At 41.6% G+C, this 23,581-nt stretch overlaps 1 protein-coding gene across 1 annotated transcript; it reads right to left on the reverse strand.

The window, feature by feature from the left end:
• Nucleotides 1-1,544: 1,544 nt before the first annotated feature.
• Nucleotides 1,545-22,698, reverse strand: CRAT (carnitine O-acetyltransferase). The gene is made up of 14 exons (XM_060757509.2): nt 22,591-22,698; nt 18,242-18,505; nt 14,243-14,361; nt 11,489-11,542; nt 10,979-11,144; nt 10,715-10,889; nt 9,970-10,148; nt 8,817-8,917; nt 8,590-8,709; nt 8,362-8,484; nt 7,098-7,233; nt 6,944-7,006; nt 6,724-6,861; nt 1,545-5,091 (listed from the first exon to the last, which is right to left on the reverse strand). The coding sequence occupies exons 1-14, from the start codon at nt 22,618-22,620 to the stop codon at nt 4,876-4,878; spliced, it is 1,884 nt and encodes a 627-aa protein (XP_060613492.2). The 5' UTR covers nt 22,621-22,698; the 3' UTR covers nt 1,545-4,875.
• Between the last annotated feature and the right edge of the window lie 883 nt (nt 22,699-23,581).

Here is a 23,581-nt window from a genome sequence, read left to right on the forward strand (position 1 = left end):
TGTTGGAGGCAAGTGTGAATGTTGCAATGGGCCAGCTTGATTAGCATTGAATGGCCTTGCAGCTTCAAGGTCTGGCTGATTGTTATTATTGGCTGCAGGAGGAAGAAGCTGTAGTTATATTACTTATATTCTATTCCATATATTCTATTACGATTATAATATTATTATTATAGTCTATATTAATATTATTTCAGTCATACTTGGCCACAAGTGATCGGCTGATATTATTATTAGTATTAATATTATTTGATAACAGCAAGATGAGAAAGTATTAATATTATTTGATACACAGCAAGGTGGGAGAAATAAGTCTTGCCTGTTGGAGGCAAGTGTGAATGTTGCAATGGGCCAGCTTGATTAGCATTGAATGGCCTTGCAGTTTCAAAGCCTGGCTGATTGTTATTATTGGCTGCAGGAGGCAGAAGCTGTAATTATATTACTTATGTTCTATTCCATATGTTCTATTATTATTATTATTATTATTATATTCTATATTATTATTACAGTCATACTTGGCCACGAGCGATCAGCTGATATTATTATTAGTATTAATATTATTTGATACGCAGCAAGGTGGGAGAAGGAACTCTTGTCTGTTGGAGGCAAGTGTGAATGTTGCAATGGGCCACCTTGATTAGCACTGAATGGCCTTGCAGCTTCAAATCCTGGCTGTGGAAGGTCCAGGGTGAGAGAAAGAACTCTTTGTCTATTGGGGGCAAGTGTGAATGTTGCAATGGGCCACCTTGATTAGCACTGAATGGCCTTGCAGCTTCAAAGCCTGGCTGTGGAAGGTCCAGGGTGGAAGAAAGAACTCTTGTCTGTTGGAGGCAAGTGTGAATGTTGCAATTGGCCACCTTGATTAGCACTGAATGGCCTTGAAGCTTTAAAGCCTGGCTGTGGAAGGTCCAGGGTGGGAGAAGAACTCTTGTCTGTTGGAGGCAAGTGTGAATGTTGCAATTGGCCACCTTGATTAGCACTGAATGGCCTTGAAGCTTTAAAGCCTGGTTGTGGAAGGTCCAGGGTGGGAGAAATAACTCTTGTCTGTTGGAGGCAAGTGTGAGGTGTTTGGGGGGAATTAATCTTGATTTTGGGAGTTGTAGTTCACCTCAATCTAGAGAAACAGCGGCCCCTACCAACTATGGACCGGGACCAAACTTGGCAGAGAGAAGCCTCATGAACATACTGCAGGAGTTTGTGGGAATTAACCTTCATTTTGGGAATTGTAGTTCACCTCCATCCAGAGAAACGGAGACCCTCACTGACAATGGAACAGGACCACACTTGGCACAGGGATGCCCCACGACCAACTGATCATAATGGAGAAGTTTGAGGGAAATTGATGTCGATTTTGGGAGTTGTAGTTCACCTGCATCCAGAAAGCACTGAACCCAGCTGGCGTCAGATCTGGACCACGCTTGGCACACAAACCCAACATAGACAATTGTGCATACAGGCGGTGATTGGGGGAATCAACGGTAGCTGTAAATATTACTCTGCTCCCAAATATTTTTACAGACAAGAGACATAGAATGTGAAAAGCCACCTTTACATTATATACAAGCAAACGTCTGGATTCCTTTATTGCAGCCCTGCCCTTTTCAAACGGCATAGCATCTCTCTCTATATATTTTCACACATTACTATGACAAAGTCATACAAACAAGATTTTCGGAAGCATTACAAAAGTGCACACAATATTCAAACGGCGCTTTTTTCTAGTTTTCCCAAAAAAGCTGAAAAAGAGAAATGCAATAGACTCCGAAGCCCACCGTTTGTAGCTGACCAGCTTATTTGAAAGTGTGTTGGCATACATATATATATGTATATATGCATGCCTTAGTGTAGGTGTGCTTATAGCACTTCACATTTTTTCTGTAACCCTTTAAGGAAGGTCTCCCAATTCAGAGCTTCGAAATTTTAACTTTTTTCGATTTTTAAAATTGTCGACTTCGAACAATCAAATAGCTCGAGTCTCACTATTAGGTTAATTTGTTTAGATCCACTTCTAATGCAAACAAATAAAAATTGTGAACCGTTAACCGTCAACATCTTGAGACTTCTAATACGGACGTGTTTTTCAGCTATGAATAAAACAACAATCCAACTGACAGGTTTAGAGGCTCAGATAAGAATCGAAACACCCAATAGTATTAATAAAATACTATTTAAGTTTCTTAACCTTTACGCGATCCTGGTCGCCACAAACATAGGTTGGATGTAACTAAACGTGATTTTTTTTTTCAGGCAAATGTAAACATTTAAGAAAAATAGGCTGTCTTCCTTGGATATGGTAATATAAGGCACTTCCAGGGATGTAAGGGTTTGGTTATTCATACGAGGGTTATCCGGAAAGTAAGGTTACAAGGCACGTAGATCTCGCGGGAAATTTCTCGGGGAAGTTGGTATCACTGCTGTGTAGAGCTAAGCCTGCGAAAGCAAACGAGCAGTGCCAGTCGTTGGAAGCTCATCAACTGATCTTGTGAAGGTTAGAGATTAGCGTCCTCATTCCATTTCCCTCCAAGTGCAAAGTTTGCACTGTACAAAGATTATCCGGAAAGTAAGGTTACAAGGCACGTAGCTCTTGCAGGAAATTTCTCGGGTGAAGTTGGTATCACTGCTGTGTAGAGCTAAGCCTGCAGATGCGAATGAGCAGTGCCAGTCGTCGGTAGCTCATCAACTGATGTTGTGAAGGTTAGAGATTAGCATCCTCATTCCGTTTTTCTCCAAGTGCGAAGTTTGCACTGTACAAAGATTATTCAGAAAGTAAAGTTACAAAGCACGTAGCTCTTGCGGGGAATTTCTTGGGGGAAGTTGGTATCACTGTGGTGATGAGCGTCCTCATTCTATTTCTCTCCAAGTGTGAAGTTTGCACTGTACAAAGATAGTAAAGTGCAAATTAAGGTTACAAGGCATGTAGCTCTCACGGGGAATTTCTCGGGGGAAGTTGGTATCACTGCTGTGTAGTGCTAAGCCTGCGGAAGTGAACGAGCAGTGCCAGTCGTCGGTAGCTCATCAACTGATGTTGTGAAGGTTAGAGATGAGCGTCCTCATTCCATTTCTCTTCAAGTGCGAAGTTCATGCAATATGAGGGATATCCAGAAAGTAAAGTTACAAGGCATGTAGCTCTCGCAGGGAATTTCTCGGGGGGAAGTTGGTATCACTGCTGTGTAGTGCTATGCCTGCGAAAGCAAACGAGCAGAGCCAGTTGTCGGTAGCTCATCGACTGATGTTGTGGTGAAGGCTAGCGACGAGCGTCCTCATTCCATTTTTCTCCAAGTGCAAAGTTCACGCTCTAATACACTACCTGAATGCTAAAGGCATGAACACCACTGCGATTCATCGTGAAATTATTTCATTTATGAAGAGGATGTAATACCAAGACGGCATGGAATATATTGTGAGATCACGAAGAAACTTTGCAGAGCCATCCAAAACAAATGCTGTGGGATGCTGACAACGGGAGTCTGTCTCCTTCATGACAATGCACGTTCGCACACCGCTCATGCAACCCAAGAGTGGTTGACTTCTTTTGGTTGGGATGCTTTAAGCCATCCCAATCTCACACCCAGTGACTATTGTCTGTTCAATAAATTGAGGGATCATCTGGGTGGAAAACACTTTTCCGACGAGGTGAAAATCGAAGTGATGAACTGGCTGAAAAATGCGGAGGGAAACTTCTATGACACAGGCATCCAAAACGCGTCCCACGGATGACAAAATGTATTGAACTAAATGGTGATTACGTGGAAAAATAGTGTAAAACCTATGCTATAATCCATGTAAGTTTTATTAAAATATATTAATTCTTCTATTTTAAAAAAATACTTTGGGGATCCCTGGTGTAGACCTACAGGATCTACTGAACTGATTTGTATGTTATCTCACCATTTACATAGTGTTGTAGATCAACCTGAAGCTCATGAGGCTGATGGATTCACTGATGATTTAGAGAGGATTGTGCAATTGCTTGTGAGATTTCCTAGGCCATGAAATGGTGAAGATTCAAGTCAGGGGAATGATGCTTCTCTGAGAAATCGGACTCAGAAAGTGCAGGGCTTCAAGGTCAGTCAGAGCAGCCAGAAACTGCAACATTAGATAAGAAGTTAGGTGAAGAATTGATACAGAAGGCTCCCAGGAAAAAACACCTGGAGCAACGAAGGTTAACAAAGGTCTTCAGAGCAGAAGAATAGGCATCGCAGGTCAGAGCAGTTGTGGAGAGAATTCATGGGAAATGAAATGCTTTCTTGGGTGTCTATTAAATAGCAAGTTGTTTACCTAAGAGTTAATTCAGGCAATGTAGCATTCGAGTGAGAAGCTAACCTTACTTTCTGGATAACCCTTGTGTACTTTCAAAAAACAAGGTGCCAGCATTCAAACATGGCAAAACAATATAGTAGTCACACAAAATAAAAGGGAGGAATCTTTTTTGGCACAATCTAAAAAGGTGTTTGGACTCACTCAGAATTACATTCTCAATCCAAAAAAAGACATACATTACTAGGTTTAAGTCTTTCCACTTGCCATCGTGTTCCATCACTCCTGTTTTCTTCTCTGACGCTTTGTTCTTTCAGTTGCCATTATGTATATGGCTTTATCTCCTCTTCTTACATACAAGGGAAAGGCTGTATTTTTGTTTCCACAGCAAAAACAGAAAAACATGGCATGCTGAGAATACAAGTGTCGGTTGGCATTACTTGCCCTCCGAGAAAATACTCCTCTGGGAGGGAGAAGGGCACTTTCCGAATCACAAGAAAAAGGCACATTGATACTGTACAGAACTTGCACTTTCGATCCAGGTGGAGCCCGTTCTCATCAATATGGCGGGTGTTCGGACATTGGGAGTCACAACGCTCCTAACCACGGACTCACTCCTCCTTAAAGCTTGGATCTGGGGTTCGACTGCAGCAGGAGGCGCATGTCCAAAAGGGCCTTTTCCAAATAGTGCGCCATGCGGGCGGCGTTGGTTTCGCCGCAGCTGTTGAAGGCGGAGATGGCAAAGTTGATGTGGTCGTCCATGGGGTTGTAGCAGATGCCGTAACCATCGGGGACGACTGGACCAAAGCACATCACGCAGTCAGTCTTGGCAGGAACCTAGAGAGAAGAACACATTTATATACAGTTTAAAGAAATCTTGCCCCTATATATATCTCCTCCTAGTCGTCTTGTCAGGCTATGAATTTTGGGTTTCTTTTACCAGGGAGAATGGCAAGTGTGAATGGAAGGTGTACAGTACAACTTTTGAGTTTTATTTTTGTTATCTTACCATAATAAGGCAACATAAAGAGCAAGAAGAACATGAAGAAGAAAAAGTAGTAGTAGAAGAACAAGAAATCAAGGTAGAAAAAGAACAAGAAACAGAAGAAATACTAGAAGAACCAGAAGTAATATAACAAGAAATAGTAGTAATAAAAGAACAAGTAGAACAAGATATAGAAGAAGAAGAGACAGAAGTAGTAGACAAAGGGGTAGAAGACATAGAAGTAGTAGAAGAACAAGAAGTTGAAGTAATAGACCAAGAAGTAGAAGATTTAGAAGAACTAGAAATAGCAGATGTTAGAAGAACAGGAAGAACAGAACAAGAAATAGAAGTTAAGGTAGAACAAGATGGAGAAGAACAAGAAACAGAAGTAGTATACAAGTAAAAGAAGAAGAAGTTGAAGTAATAGACCAAGAAGTAGAAGAAGATGTAGAAGAACTAGAAATAGCAGATGTTAGAAGAACAGGAAGAAATAATAGAACCAGAAATAGAAGTTAAGGTAGAACAAGATGGGGAAGAACAAGAAATAGAAATAGTACACAATGAAGTAGAAGAAATAGAAGTACTAGAAGAACAAGAAGCTGCAGTAATAGACCAAGAAGTAGAAGATGTAGAAGAACTAGAAACAGCAGATGTTAGAAGAACAGGAAGAATAGAACAAGAAATAGAAGTTAAAGTAGAACAAGATGGAGAGGAACAAGAAACAGAAGTAGTAGACAAGTAAAAGAAGTAGAACAAGAAGTTGAAGTAATAAACCAAGAAGTAGAAGAAGATGTCGAAGAACTTGAAATAGCAGATGTTAGAAGAACAGGAAGAAGCAATAGAACCAAAAATAGAAGTTAAGGTAGAACAAGATGGAGAAGAACAAGAAACAGAAGTAGTATACAAGTAAAAGAAGAAGAAGTTGAAGTAATAGACCAAGAAGTAGAAGAAGATGTAGAAGAACTAGAAATAGCAGACGTTAGAAGAACAGGAAGAAATAATAGAACAAGAAATTGAAGTTAAGGTAGAACAAGACGGAGAAGAACAAGAAATAGAAATAGTACACAATGAAGTAGAAGAAATAGAAGTACTAGAAGAACAAGAAGCTGCAGTAATAGACCAAGAAGTAGAAGATGTAGAACAAGTAACAGAAGCAGCAGACAAAGAAATAGAAGGAATAGAAGTACTAGAAGAACAAGAAGCTGAAGTAATAAACCAAGAAGTACAAAAGGATGTAGAAGAAAAACAAGAAATAGTAGATGTAGACCAAGACGTAGAAGAACAAGAAACAGAAGAAGTAAACAAAGAAACAGAAGTACTAGAACAACAAGAAGCTGAAGTAATTAGACCAAGATGTAGAAGAACAAGAAGTAGAAGAAGAACAAATAGAAGTAGTAGATCAGAGAAAGCCAACCCCTATGTATAGGATGGACCTGCGTCGGATGTTACCAAGGATCAGAGGAATGCGTAGAGAAGAGCGGTACCTGGCTGGTGGAGAGATTAAAGTGCATGGCCACGGCGAAGGAGGTGTCCATGAAGAGCTCCGGCATGCTCACCAGGTCCTCTATGGCCTGGAGCTTCAGTCCCAGGAGATGGCGGTCAATGGCGTCCCCTCGGATGGCCTGCGGAGAGGGAGGAAAGACCATGAAATCTGGACAATTCCCGGCAGTGTCTCCCCGTTACGTTATTGGTCTGATTTCTCACCATGTCGGTGTAAGCGCGATGGGCTTGGGTCGCTCGCCTCAAGAGCTCCACCTTCTCCTGCTCCTGAAGAGGAGGAAAAAGAAGAGCCGGGCTCATTGAAAAGCAACTCGGAATCTTAAGTGCAAGTGGCAGATATGTCATGCCTGTGTCCCACCTGCTTTCCGGAATCATCCATGGCCTGGACAAACTTGAGGGAATCGACGGAGGCCGAGCGGATGGTGTCCGTCCGTCCAAGGCGGAACATGCGGAGCGAGGCACTTTCGTACGTGGCACAGGCCTCATTGTACATCCTAGGAAGGAAGGAAGGAAGGAAGGAAGGAAGGAAGGAAGGAAGGAGAGGAAAGAAATAGAAGAGGAAGGAAGGAAGGAAGGAGAAATAGATGGAAAGAAAAAGAAGTAAAGAAAGAAAGAAATAGAAGGAAGGGAGGGAGGGAAATAAAAGGAAAGAAAGAAATGGAAGGAAGGAGAAAAAGAAAAAGAAGGAAAGACATGGAAGAAAGGAGGGAGAAATAGAAGGAAAGAAATGGATGGATGGAAGGAAGGAAGGAAGGAAAAATAGAAGGAAGGAAAAATAGGAAAGAAAAGGAAGGAAGGAGAAAGAGCAATAGAAGAAAAGAAAGAAAAAGAAGAAAAGAAATGGAAGGAAGGAGAAATAGAAGGAAATAAAAAGGAAGGAATGAAGGAAAAAATGAGAAATAGAAGGAAAGAAATGGATGGAAGGAAGGAAGGAGAAATAGAAGGAAAGAAAAAGAAGGAAAGAAATAGAAGGAAGGAAGGAATAGAAGTAAAGAGAAAGAAAGAAATAGAAGAAAGGAAAGAGAAAGAAATGGAAGGAAGGAGAAATAGAAACCGAAGGAAAGAAAAAGAAAGAAATAGAAGAAAAGAAATGGAAGGAAGGAGAAATAGAAACAGAAGGAAAGAAAAAGAAATAGAAGAAAAGAAATAGAAGGAAGGAGAAAGGAAGGAAAGGGGAAAGGAGAGAAAGGAAAGAGGACAGAGAGAATGGGAAGGAAAGGAGAAAGGACAGGAGTGAAAAGAAATATACACATTAATACAGTCTGCATTTGCTGAAGGTCAAGGCACAAGAACCCCATGAAAGTTGATTTTCTTTCTGAGAGAAGACTTCTAGGATTTTCAAGGGTTTCAGCACATTCATATGGGTCAATTTCCATTAAAAGCTGAACATAGAACCACATAAGAAGATCTAGAGATTCCCAGAAATTAGAAATCTCTCTCTCTTCCCACAGAATTGGAGAAAGTTGACCTTAGAGTGACACTGGAGGAGTGAGAGGTTCCTCCAGAGGAAATTTTTGATTGAATCTGCAAATGTGGAGGATGATGGCACCCTCCGATATGAACCCCATCTTCTGATGGAAATGAGAAATATACAACCCACCTCCCTTCCCTTCTCCTCTTACCTGTAATAAGCCAACTGCAGGGCCATCTGAATAAAAGCGTCCGGGCTGATCTTCTGGGACTTGGGGAAGTTCTTCCCGAACTGGTGGAAGACGATGGCGGAGATGTCCAAGTCCTGGACCAAGCTGAGGAAAGCAAAAGAAAGAGGGGGAAGAACATTACGACAACCCCATTTTGCTCGAGATAACGCAGAGAATCACCCCCTCTTCTTTACCCCCTCCTCAACTCACATGTTGAGGTTCTGTTTGGCCTTCTCGATGTCGTTCTTGATTTCTGGGGTGATGTTGAACCGCAGCTTCTTGGGCATGGGCAGAGGGACCATGGGGGACCTCACCATCTCCGGCTTTTTCCTGTGGAGGGATGGCAACCGTACAGTTGCGTTTCAGTTAAGAATGCTACATACCTGGTTCTGTACTATGGGTTGAAAGTATGTGTGTGTTTGGGGATGGGTCCTTACGTGTACTCCACAACATGATCCAACATGGCAACAATGGGGGGGCCCTCCGAGGGCGCGTGTTCGTAGACCAAGCCGCAGGATCCATCCTCTGCCACAATAAACTGAGGAGTGGAAAACGGGAGAACAATGCTCAGGATGCAGTCAAATAACTCATCTATCTTGAATTGTTTGTCTCTGGGTATGTTCTACCACTAAATGTGAAGGCTATGTGTCCATTGTTATGAAGGCCACCAAACATGAAAACCACCTGTTCTGCTTTTTAGCACGAAGGCCACATGTTCCATTTAGCATAGTGGCCATGTGTTCTCCCACCACACATGTTCTTCTACTGAGTATGAAGACTGTGTGTTCTACTACTGATCATGAAGACCACATGTTCTATCATTGGGCATGAAGACTAGATGGTCTATCACTGAATATGCAAACTATATATTCTACCTTTGAGCATGAAGACCACATGTCCTGCCATTGAGCATGACCATGTATTCTCCCACCAAGCATGAGACTACATGTTTCAGTATTAAGCATGAAAACTTAATGTTCCACCATTGGGCATAAAGACTGGATGGTCTATCACTGAATATGCAAACTGTATATTCTAGCATTGAGTATGAAGCCCACATGTCCTACCATTGAGAGTGACCATGTATTTTCCAACAAGCATGAAGGTGACATGTTCTATAATTGAATATGAAGACCACATGTTCTACCACTGAGTATGACCATGTATTCTCCCACCAGAGATGAGACTACATGCTTCAGTATTGAATATGAAGGCCACACTTTCTGCCATTGACCATGAATGCTACATGTTTCACCTTTGATTATGAAGACTACATATTTCAGTATCGATAAAGAAGATGACATGTTCCACCAATGAGCTTGAAGACCAAGTATTCTCCCACCAAACATGAAGACTGCATGATCTAGCATTGAATTAGAAGACATGTTCTACTGTGCATGAAAACCATGTATTCTCCCACTAAACATGAGACGACGTTTCAGTATTGAATATGAAGACTACATGTTCTACCATCAAACATGAAGACTACTTGTCCTACTATTGAGCATGAATGCATGTTTCACCATTGAGTATGAAGATGACATGCTTCACTATTCAACATGAAGACCACGTGTTCTACCACTGACCCACCTGGAGGGTCTTGTCGAACCACCGATTCCCACTGTTCCACCGGCTGCCCCCTCCGTGCAGCATTTGGGCGGCCACCCGGCTGCGGTAGATGTCATCCGAGACTCGGGGCATTGGAGCGTCCAGGCAGATGGTGAAGATGCTCTTCTCAATGGAGCGCACCGACTCCTTGTTCGTCTTGTCTGCGGAGAGGCCAAAACAGGGATATCTACCTCTCAATCAGGATGGGACCATTGAGGGTCCCTCCATATTCACAGACAGGCTCCCACCTCCACAAACCACTATAACTTCCACCACTCAGGAGATACCAATGGTTCTCCCTCCAATAACATTGCCAATTATGGTGAGCGCCATGAAGATGTCCAAGAGCCCTGTCCTCCACCAACACCATTCTGCCTGCCACCCCAGCAGATGCTTTCACACGGGGATAATATCATCCTAGATTTTCTGTTTTTCCTCCACCACAGACATCCCAGTGTTTCTTACTCTCTATTGGTATGGAATTTGCATGTTCCCGCCCAATAATATCTCTAATACCCTAGGCCCTTGGGAAGAGCCCAATATTTAGAGATGACCTAGTATGGGCCTAATATGCACGTGTGCTGTGTTGTTATGTACATGTAATAATAATAATAATAATCATAATAATAATAATAGAGGGTAAGAGTCACCACCAAGGAGGCCCTGCCTTGGAGATGGGATCTTTTTCTCGGAAGGAAAGGATAGGAGGGAAGCCTTGGAAGCGCACCTTTGATGAGGTTGTTGTAGGCCTTGGCCCAACTGTTACGATGGTTCGTGGTCAGGATCCCGATGGGCTCCTTGTTGGTTTGGAGCGAGGTGTTCCAGATCTTTTCCAACTGGAGGAAGATCTGGTCGGTGGTGAGGGGGCTCCCGTCACTGCTGTAGACGTCCAGCTCGAAAAACTGGAACCGAAGGAAAGGGGGAAGATGCCAACAAGGCTCTGCAAAGGAGGAGACCGAGGCACCATCGCCTGGAGTCACGGAGCCCATACCTGGAAGTTGTGGACCACCGTGATGTGCGTGGAGGGTGTCTTCCCTCTGGCGTAGTTCACCACGGAGTCCCGTTTGGGGCCCGGGATGCGGCACGAGGAGAGGATCTGGTAATACTGGTTCATGCAGAGCGGCTTCCCGCCCAGGTATTCCACAGGTAAGGTCTCGCTGGAAGGAAGAAGCATCGGAAACATGGTGTAGCATGATTTTGGTTCCTGGCTTATCAATACCATTTCCTAATGGATTCCCATTAATGATATCTATAATTATATTTCATTAGAGTAATTGCGCATAATTATTATAATTGAGGAAACTTCAGGAGCTCTTTTCTCCCTCGTTTTGAAAGCTATTGGAGTGAAAGTTGCTACAATGCTAGAACACATTGACCACTGTTAGCCCACAAAAATTCAGAACGTTTCTCTTATCCACGGATTTTTGGGGAATTTTCAAACTTGGCACACTGGACCCCCACGACTGACTCAACCTATGGGAGGGGATTCCTCTTAACTCACTTGTCAATCATGGTCTTGAAGTCCAAGGCGCCTTCGATCAGCTTGGCTGCAAACCTGCAAAATAATAATAATAATAATAATAATAATAATAATAATTTGAATAATGGGAAGTGTCCGATGTGTGATCCAATACAACAGCCAGCAGAGTGACCTTGTCTGGTGTGGACTCATCTTGTTATGTTTATAATAATAATAATAATAATAATAATAATAATAATAATATTGTTGCAATCCCAGGTGACATAATAATAATAATAATAATAATAATAATAATAATAATAGGAAGTGTCCGACGTGTGATCCAAGATGACAGTCAGCAGAGTGACCTTGTCTGCTGTGGACTCATCTTGTTATGTTTATAATAATGATGATGATGATGTTGCAATCCCAGGTGACACAACAACAACAACAATAATAATAATAATAATAATGGGAAGTGTCTGACGTGTGATCCAATACAACAGCCAGCAGAGTGACCTTGTCTTCTGTGGACTCATCTTGTTATGTTTATACTACTACTACTACTACTAATAATAATAATAATATTGTTGCAATCCCAGGTGACAATAATAATAATAATAATAATAATAATAATAATAATGGGAAGTGTCCGACATGTGATCCAATACTACAGCCAGCAGAGTGATCTTGTCTGGTGTGGACTCATCTTGTTATGTTTCTAATAATAATAATAATAATTTGAATAATGTTTCGGTCCTGGTTTGGTTTCATTTCCTGTCTTAATCATGTAGTCCTTACTTGGAAACTTTGTTTATGTGGCACAAACTAGGCTGAAAGTGGGGTCCATCCCTCTGATCCTGAGACTCAAGTCCAGTCGATGCAATGGGCGCATCCTGACTCGCCGCCTCCAAAGAAGGCACCCGCCCAGCTCTCGGCAGGCAAGGTCACACTCACAGTATTTTGGGACCAGCACGGAGTCGGATGGATGGATTTCCTAGCAAAGGAGACCATGATCCCTGCCATCTTACAGCATCACGCGGCATCCCACTGCATGGATTCAAAGGGAACCTTTCAGGCATCCCAGGCTTGCTTTTGTTGATGTTGTGTCCCTGGCCTATAAATAGAGACCGGGCTTTCCTTCCCTTGGCTTGCTCTTTCCTTGGATTGGGCGCTATTCTTAACTGCTGGCAAAAGGCAAAACTGGGCAAAAGGTAGACGCGTACTGAGGTGTCGCCTTTCCACGCCCAAAATATTAGAAATCAGGTGTAAGGTAATGGTGTAATACTTCACCTTCACCCATCACCTCGGACCGGTTTGTCTCACTTTCCAAGAAAAAATAGATAGATGGATGGATATAGATGCATGGATGGAGGGATAGATAGATATAAATAAATGGATGGATGGATAGATAGATGGATGCATGGATAGATTAGATAGATAGACAGACAGACAGACAGATAGATGATTGGAGAGATACCTAGAATGATGGATGGATGGATACACACATACATACATATAGATGCATGGAGGGATGTCTGGATGGATATACAGATATAGATGGATGGAGGGAGGGAGGGAGGGAGGGAGAGATAGATAGATAGATAGATAGATAGATAGGATAGAGGGATAAAGGGATAGAGAGAGAGAGAGAAATCAGAATAATAGATGGATGGATGGAGAGTGGGATAAAGGGATGGTTGGGTGGATGGATGGATAGATAGATAGATAGATAGATAGATAGATAGATAGATGGAAATACAGAGGGATAAAGGGATAGATAGATAGATAGGATAGAGGGATAAAGGGATAGAGAGAGAGAGAGAGAAATCAGAATAATGGATGGATGGAGAGAGGGATAAAGGGATGGTTGGGTGGATGGATAGACAGACAGACAGACAGACAGATAGATGGAAAGACAGAAGGATAAAGGGATAGATAGATAGATAGATAGATAGATAGATAGATGCATGGATGCATGGGTGGTTGGAGGGATAGATAAATGGATAGATAGATAGATGCATGGGTGGTTGGAGGGATAGATAGAATGATAGATAAATGGATAGATAGATGGCTAGATAAACAGATGCATAGATAGATGCATAGATAGATGCATAGATGCTTAGATAGATTGATAGATAGATGCATAGATAGATAGATAGATAGATAGATAGATAGATGCATGCGTGGTTGGAGGGATAGAATTATAGATAAATGGATAGATAGATAGATAGATAGATAGACAGACAGACAGACAGACATATACATACATGCATGCATACATACATACATACATACATACATATAGATGTATGTAGGGATGTCTGGATGGATACATAGATATCATGAATAGATGGATAGGTAGGTGGATCCCTCCCGACAGATGGTCATCCATCCTCTGCTCAATAATAATAATAATAACAATAATAATAATAGAACCATACAAGACTAGGGTGGCGTAGTTGCATCATGAGAAGAGAACCACATGGACAAAAGCCAAAGAAAGGATGGATGGACTTAGAAAACTTAGAAACAGCTTAGAAAGAAGATCTCATGGAGTCTCAACCAATCCAGCCTAGTTTGTGGCAGCCACAAAAATGAAGTTTCTGGAGTGGTAGAACAACTACTTTCACGGCAATTACTGCAGTGGTATTCCCAACAATTAAGACCGTGTTGAAGGAGAGGCGATGGGCCTTCAAATAACCTGGTGGTGGTGATTATGGGTTGTCCTGCCATGAAGCAAGGTTGGCTATAGAGACGTTTCCCTGGAAGGGCAAGGTGCTGCTGCCCCATTACCTGAGCTGGCCCTGCCGGTCCTGAAAGTCCTGTTTGGGCAAAACCACGCCGGGACTGGAATGCACCACCACCGGCAGGCGGTACTCCAGGTAGGCCGTCTTCAGCCACCAGTCGGAGAGCTGGGAGGAGAAAATGACAGAGCAGCCGAGGGTTGGAAGGGTCCCAAAGGCCATCCAGACCAACCCTCCATTGGCTCCCACTCTACCTTGGAAACAACACTTTCCCCCTTCCTCCTCATTGGCACACATTCAACTTGTATAATCCTAAAATTCACTCTTCGACAATATATATTTGTATTGATGCAGCCTAGAATCACATTCGCCTTGTTTGCTGCAGCATCACACTCTTGCCTCATCCTCAACCAGACTCCTAAATCTCTTTCCCATTGGTCAAGCCAGGGCTCACTCATCTATAATATATATTTGTATTGATGCAGCCTAGTATTGCATTGGCCTTGTTTGCTACAGCATCACACTCCCGGCTCAAGTTCAGCTTGACTCCTAGATCCCTTTCCCATTGGTCAAACCAGGGCTCACTTGTCTAATATATATTTCTATTGATACCTTCCTAGAATGGCCTTGGCCTTTTTCGCTGCAGCATCACACTCTTGGCTCACCCTCAGCTTGACTCCTAGATCCCTTTCCCATTGATCAAGCCCATTGTCTATAATATATATTTCTATTGTCTAATATATATTTCTATAAAATATATTTCTATTTCTACCTTCCTCTTCACTGGGCCCGAGTGAAGAGAGAGGGGGCCAGGGGAAAATTCCACTTTTTCTCCTGTGCTATGCTTATAATATAATATAATATAATATAATATAATATAATATATTGTATATGCATATATTATAATGTAATGTAATATAATACTACTACTAATAATATGATATAATAATATTAATAATATGATATTATAATTATAATATTTATATTACATGTAATATTACTAATAATATTGCAATATAATAGTATATTACAATATAGTAATATTTAATACAGGTATTGTACTATACTAATAACTGTACTAATATTGTACTATGCTAATAACATAATATATTGTATGTATATCTATCTTGTAAGCCGCTCTGAGTCCCCTTTGGGGTGAGAAGGGCGGCATATAAATCCAGTAAATAATAAATAAATAGAATGGCCTTTGCCCTTTTTGCTGCAGCATCACACTCTTGGCTCACCCTCAGCTTGGCTCTTAGTTGCTTTTCCCATTGGTCAAGCCAGGCCTCACTGGTCTATAATATATATATTTGTATCAATGCCTTCCTAGAATGGCCTTTGCCCTTTTTGCTGCAGCATCACATTCTTGGCTCACCCTCAGCTTGACTCTTAGATGCGTTTCCCATTGGTCAAGCCTGGCCTGACTCAACTATAATATATATATTTGTATCAATGACTTCCTAGAATTGCCTTTGCCCTTTTTGCTGCAGCATCACACTCTTGGCTCACCCTCAGCTTGGCTCTTAGATGCTTTTCCCATTGGTCAAGCCAGGCCTCACTGGTCTATAATATATATATTTGTATCAATGCCTTCCTAGAATGGCCTTTGCCCTTTTTGCTGCAGCATCACACTCTTGGCTCACCCTCAGCTTGGCTCTTAGATGCTTTTCCCATTGGTCAAGCCAGGCCTCACTGGTCTATAATATATATATTTCTATTGATACTTTTCTAGAATGGCCTTTGCCCTTTTTGCTGCAGCATCACATTCTTGGCTCACCCTCAGCTTGACTCTTAGATGCGTTTCCCATTGGTCAAGCCTGGCCTGACTCAACTATAATATATATATTTGTATCAATGACTTCCTAGAATTGCCTTTGCCCTTTTTGCTGCAGCATCACATTCTTGGCTCACCCTCAGCTTGACTCTTAGCTGCTTTTCCCATTGGTCAAGCCAGGCCTGACTCATCTATAATATATATATTTGTATCGATGCCCTCCTAGAATGGCCTTGGCCCTTTTCGCTGCAGCATCACACTCAGCTTGACTCTTAGATGCTTTTCCCATTGGTCAAGCCAGGCCTCACTGGTCTATAATATATATATTTGTATCAATGCCTTCCTAGAATGGCCTTTGCCCTTTTTGCTGCAGCATCACACTCTTGGCTCACCCTCAGCTTGACTCTTAGCTGCTTTTCCCATTGGTCAAGCCAGGCCTGACTCATCTATAATATATATATTTGTATCGATGCCCTCCTAGAATGGCCTTGGCCCTTTTCGCTGCAGCATCACACTCAGCTTGACTCTTAGATGCTTTTCCCATTGGTCAAGCCAGGCCTCACTGGTCTATAATATATATATTTGTATCAATGCCTTCCTAGAATGGCCTTTGCCCTTTTTGCTGCAGCATCACATTCTTGGCTCACCCTCAGCTTGACTCTTAGATGCGTTTCCCATTGGTCAAGCCTGGCCTGACTCAACTATAATATATATATTTGTATCAATGACTTCCTAGAATTGCCTTTGCCCTTTTTGCTGCAGCATCACATTCTTGGCTCACCCTCAGCTTGACTCTTAGCTGCTTTTCCCATTGGTCAAGCCAGGCCTGACTCATCTATAATATATATATTTGTATCGATGCCCTCCTAGAATGGCCTTGGCCCTTTTCGCTGCAGCATCACACTCAGCTTGACTCTTAGATGCTTTTCCCATTGGTCAAGCCAGGCCTCACTGGTCTATAATATATATATTTGTATCAATGCCTTCCTAGAATGGCCTTTGCCCTTTTTGCTGCAGCATCACATTCTTGGCTCACCCTCAGCTTGACTCTTAGATGCGTTTCCCATTGGTCAAGCCTGGCCTGACTCAACTATAATATATATATTTGTATCAATGACTTCCTAGAATTGCCTTTGCCCTTTTTGCTGCAGCATCACATTCTTGGCTCACCCTCAGCTTGACTCTTAGCTGCTTTTCCCATTGGTCAAGCCAGGCCTGACTCATCTATAATATATATATTTGTATCGATGCCCTCCTAGAATGGCCTTGGCCCTTTTCGCTGCAGCATCACACTCAGCTTGACTCTTAGATGCTTTTCCCATTGGTCAAGCCAGGCCTCACTGGTCTATAATATATATATTTGTATCAATGCCTTCCTAGAATGGCCTTTGCCCTTTTTGCTGCAGCATCACATTCTTGGCTCACCCTCAGCTTGACTCTTAGATGCGTTTCCCATTGGTCAAGCCTGGCCTGACTCAACTATAATATATATATTTGTATCAATGACTTCCTAGAATTGCCTTTGCCCTTTTTGCTGCAGCATCACATTCTTGGCTCACCCTCAGCTTGACTCTTAGCTGCTTTTCCCATTGGTCAAGCCAGGCCTGACTCATCTATAATATATATATTTGTATCGATGCCCTCCTAGAATGGCCTTGGCCCTTTTCGCTGCAGCATCACACTCAGCTTGACTCTTAGATGCTTTTCCCATTGGTCAAGCCAGGCCTCACTGGTCTATAATATATATATTTGTATCAATGCCTTCCTAGAATGGCCTTGGCCCTTTTTGCTGCAGCATCACATTCTTGGCTTACCCTCAGCTTGACTCTTAGATGCGTTTCCCATTGGTCAAGCCTGGCCTGACTCAACTATAATATATATATTTGTATCTATGCCTTCCTAGAATTACCTTGGCCCTTTTTGCTGCAGCATCACACTCTTGGCTCACCCTCAGCTTGATTCTTAGATGCTTTTCCCATTGGTCAAGCCAGGCCTGACTCATCTATAATATATATATTTGTATCTATGCCTTCCTAGAATGGCCTTGGCCCTTTTTGCTGCAGCATCACACTCTTGGCTCACCCTCAGCTTGACTCTTAGATGCTTTTCCCATTGGTCAAGCCAGGCCTCACTGGTCTATAATATATATATTTGTATCAATGCCTTCCTAGAATGGCCTTGGCCCTTTTCGCTGCAGCATGACAGTCCTTGCTCAGGTGACGACCCAAGGAGGCCCCTTTCCCGGACGGACGGATGGACAGACGTACGTACCCAGTTCTCGTGCTTCTTGGCCCTCCTCTCCAGGCCCTTCTGCAGCCGCTCCCCGAAGCCCCCCGGCTTGAGGAAGTCCTGCACCAGCTCCCGCGTGTGGCGGAGCTCCTCCTCGCTGACGATGGGCTGGAGGGCCAGCATGTAGCGCTCCATGGTCTGCTGCAAAGGCGGGACCGGCAGCGACGGCAGGCCTTCCTGGTGGGACTGGTAGCGCCCCGGGAGCCGACCCAAGGCCACCGGCTGCAGCAAGCGGGGCGCCCTCGCCTGCAAAGAAGCATTAGCACAATATCTATTATTATTATTATTATTATTATTATTATTATTATTATTGGCATGTAAATAACAACACAGCACATGTGCACATGAGGTCCAAGTCTCTGGGATTTGCCTTCCAACCCTAGGATTCTATGGGATATATAGTACAACGCCTATGTTCTTGTAGTATGGGCAGGGCTGGATGGCCATCTGTCGCGAGGGATTGGATTGTGCCTTCCTGCTTGGTAGAATTGGGTTGGACTGGATGGCCTTTTGGGGGGCATTTCCAACTATATATCCTACTAGCCGTTCCCTGCCACGCATTGCTGTGGCCCGGTCTGTGTACATGTGTTTTGTGTATATGTGTGTGTATAGAGAGGATGGCCATCTGTCATGAGGGATTGGATTGTGCCTTCCTGCTTGGTAGAATTGGGTTGGACTGGATGGCTTTTTGGGGCCGATTTCCAACTATATATCCTACTAGCCATCCCCTGACTCGCATTGCTGAGGCCCAGTTTGTGTATATGTGTTTTGTGTGCGTATAGGGCTGGATGGCCGTCTGTTGCAAGGGATTGGATTGTGCCTTCCTGCTTGGTAGAATTGAGTTGGACTGAATGGCCTTTTGGGAGCCATTTCCAACTACATATCCTACTCGCCGTCCCTTGCCACGCATTGCTGTGGCCCAGTCTATGTATATGTGTTTTGTGTATATGTGTGTGTATAGGGCTGGATGGCCATCTGTCGTGAGTGATTGGATTGTGCCTTCCTGCTTGGTAGAATTGGGTTGGACTGGATGGCCTTTTGCCTGCTGGAGCTAGGTATGAATGTTTCTAATCACCTCTCAACAACATATTGCTCCAGGCACTGCCAGGCCATTATATGCTAATCAAGGTGGTCAGTTGAAACATTCACACCTAGCTCCAGCAGACAAGAGTTCTTTGTCCCACCCTGGTCATTCCACAGATATATAAACCCTTTTTCCTAGTTCCAACAGACCTCACTACCTCTGAGGATGCTTGCCATAGATGCAGGCGAAACGTCAGGAGAAAATGCCTCTAGAACATGGCCATATAGCCCGAAACAACCTACAACAACCGAACATTACATTTGTATTTATATAGATGGAATATAGAATGCAATGTCTGTACCCACTGATATGTTTTGGGAGGATGGCAATAGCTGGATGGCCATCTGCCGGGAGGGATCGGATTGTGCCTTTCTGCCTGGTACAATTGGGTTGGACTGAATGACCTTTTGGGGACCCTTTCCAACCTTCGGATCCTGTGGAATATATAGCACAACCCTATACTATATATATACTATAGTTTTTTGTATCAGGGGAAGATCTCTTCCTGAACTCACTCACCATATCAAACATAATATAACCCTATTGAGTTGTATTAGAAGGCCTAGAAAAGTCCTACAGAGCCTTAATTGATCGATAGGTGTTGGCTGTTCAAACAGCACTATGTCTCTCTCTCTCCGACAGGCCATCAAGTCCAAAGTCGCAGCTTTGTATGTACAAAGGTTAGCAATCGAAACCCTACCACTTTCTCTGGAGCCAAGCCAAGAAATTATGCAACCCAAGTTCATAATCCAAAACCTTTAGAGCTGGCGCATATATATATATATACACATACACACACACACATATATATACACACATATACAAAAATATGTGTCTCTGTGTGTGTTTGTGTATGCACGCACATATATACACGCATAATGTATTTGACGGCTCCAGAGGTTTTGGATTATGAACCTGGTTTGCATAATTTCCAGGCTTGGCTATGTATATCTATATTGTTTGGAAATTAAGCAACATTAAGTAAATATTAATTAAAAAATAATAATAATGCAGTCTCTTTTATGGGAATGGAGTCCTTATAGAGCCACCTTGACTATACTGGGGGGAAAGATGGTACACTAAGTTAATAATAATAATAATAATAATAATAATAATAATATAAAATAATAAGTCAGAAATGTGCCTATTTTCCTGATTTGGGAACTGAGATAGAAATCTTTATATATATGTGTGTGTGTGTGTGTGTATTTAAGGCAAATGCACGCAGTATTTCATGGAGCTATAGACGAACTACACAGGAATCAACTGAATGGCAGAAGTGGAAAGGGAACAAAACCAAGATTATATGAAACATGAATGTTATATGTGTATGTGTGTGTATATATATATTGCATGAAACTCTTGTATGTGTGTGTATATATAATATGAAACTTATAAGGGGTTTCTAAAATTATATGAAACATGTTATGTGTGTATAGATAGATAGTATGAAACACATATACATGTGTCTGTGTATATATAGGATGAAACTCTTATAAGGAGTTTCTAAGATTAGATGAAATATATGTTTTATACTATATGTGTGTGTATATGTGTTTGTATATTGTTTGAAACTCATGTATGTGTGTGTGTGTTTATATGCACAGTATGAAACTTTTATAAGGGGTTTCTAAGAATATATTAAACATGTTATACTATATGTGTGTATGTATGTATATATATGTATGTGTGTGTTGTATGAAACTCGTATGTGCATGTGTGTATGGAGCCCCTGGTGGTGCAATGGGTTATGCTGGACTTGCTGACCGAAAGGTTAGCGGTTCAAATCCAGGGAGCAGGGTGAGCTCTCGCTGTTTGCCCCAGCTTCTGCCAACTTAGCAGTTCAAAAAGATGCAAATGTCAGTAGATCAATAGGTACCGCTGCGGTGGGAAGGGAACGGCAATTCATGCAGTCATGTCAGCCACATGACCTTGGAGGTGTCTATGGACAACGCCAGCTCTTTGGCTTAGAAATGGAGATGAGTACCAGAGTCGGACATGACTGGACTTAATGTCAAGGGGAAGCCTTTACCTTTACTAAGGGGTTTCTAAGATTATACGAAACATATATGTTATACTATATGTCTGTGTATATATGTATGTATATTGTTTAAAGCTAATATGTGTGCATGCATGTAATATATGTGTGTGTATATATATGAAACTCTTATATAATATATGTTATACTATACTGTTATACTATACATGTGTATGTATATATGTGTGTTGTATGAAACTCGTGTGTGTATATGTATGTATATATATGTGTGTGTGTGTTGTATGAAACTCATATGTGTTTAAGTTTGTCTGTATATATATATATGTATGTATATTGTTTAAAACTAATATGTGTGAGTGCATGTAATATGTATGTGTGCATATATATATATATACACACACAGTATGAAACTTATATAACATATGTTATACTATACTGTTATACTATACATGTGTATGTATATATGTGTGTGTTGTATGAAACCCGTGTGTGTATATGTGTGTGTGTATATATATATATATCTGTGTTGTATGAAACTTGTATGTGTATATGTGTGAGTGCATGTAATATGTGTGTATATATATATATACACACACCGTATGAAACTTATATAACATATGTTATACTATACATGTGTATGTATATATGTGTGTGTGTTGTATGAAACTCATATGTGTATATGTGTATGTATATATCTATGTATATATTTATACCTATCTGTGTTGTATGAAACTCGTATGTGTATATGTGTGTGTATGTATATATCTATTTATTTATATTTATGTATCTATATATAATCTATATATCTAATCACCTTGGAGAAAAAGGGTCTTTGGATCATAATATAAATGTTGTTGTCATGGAGACAAAATATATAAGATTATTCAAAACCATATATGTTATTCTCTCTCACACACACACTATATATGTATATGTATAGTTTGCAACTCTATACATGTCACCCAACATGAAAAGTTTGGGTGGTATTCTATACTAGCTGCATTCTTGGGCAGAAGAGGTTGCAGATCTAGGAAAACTACACCTCCCAGCCTCCAAAGAGGCCTTAAACTGCATTAACTCCTTAGTGTAGATGCAGCCTTCCCAGTGGCAAGGCTAACTTGGGTCCTGCAAAGGTCAAGGTGGGAGAGAGGGGGACCCTTTTAGGCCAGGCGCAGAGGGAGGTGCAGCGGGGGACCCCTTCCCGAATGCCTCCCCTCGGCACATGGAAGCGGGGCTCGGGCTACTCACCATGCTCCTGGCCACCGAGGCGAAGAACATCGCTCTGCCGGCCAACGCGGGGCCCGAGGCGGTCAAAGTCCAGAAGAAGAGGCCCGGCCCAAAAGGGAGAGGCGGGCGTTTCCCGGGCGGAGCCTTAACAGGAGCGCACACAACAGCAGCAGCTGCGAAGGGGCGGGGCCAGCCGCCCACCATCTTGCTTGAGGGCACGCGGACCATTTCCCCCAGAGAGGGGAAGGAGGAAAGAAGCCGGGTGGGCGCCATCTTTGCGAAGGGCAAATCTGGAATCTATGTATATGTATGTCTATTGCAGATAGATATGTCTATTTTAACTGAATTAAATAATTCCAATAGATGATTAAATGGGATATGTGTATATATATATCTCCATACATACACATATACATGTTAATTCCAATAGATGATTAATTGGGAGATATATATATATATATATATATATACACACACACATACATACAATGGATGATGAATAGGGATACATACATACATACAGATATACATATTAATTAATTCCAATAGTTGATTAATTGGGATCTATATATATATATATATATAGAGAGAGAGAGAGAGAGATCAATACATACACACACACATATATATATAAGCAAAGTAAATAAATATATATATTCATTCATTCATTCCAATAGATGATTATTTGGGAAACATATATCTCCATACATACATGTATACATATTAATTAATTCCAATAGATGATTAATTGGGATATATATATATATATATATATATCCATACATACACGTATACATATTAATTAATTCCAATAGATGATTAATTGGGAGTTATATATAGATTATTCTCTACACACACACACACACATATATATCCAGTCATACACATCTACATATTAATTAATTCCAATAGATGATTAATTGGGATATATAGATAGATAGATAGATTATTCTCTACATATATATTACAAGAGAGGAGATTCCATCTGAACATGAGGAAGAACTTCCTGACT

This window comes from Anolis sagrei, chromosome 11 (assembly GCF_037176765.1).
Source record: "Anolis sagrei isolate rAnoSag1 chromosome 11, rAnoSag1.mat, whole genome shotgun sequence".
Taxonomy (NCBI): Eukaryota; Metazoa; Chordata; class Lepidosauria; order Squamata; family Dactyloidae; genus Anolis; species Anolis sagrei.

Excerpts from the sequence above, each read along its gene's own strand:
- CRAT (XM_060757509.2), bottom strand. The coding sequence starts at position 22,620 with ATGTTCTTCGCCTCGGTGGCCAGGAGCATG. Across the intron at positions 8,485-8,589 it reads GCCAAACAGAACCTCAACAT|CTTGGTCCAGGACTTGGACA; the intron begins GTGAGTTGAGGA and ends TGCTTTCCTCAG. Across the intron at positions 5,092-6,723 it reads TTAATCTCTCCACCAGCCAG|GTTCCTGCCAAGACTGACTG; the intron begins GTACCGCTCTTC and ends TCTTCTCTCTAG.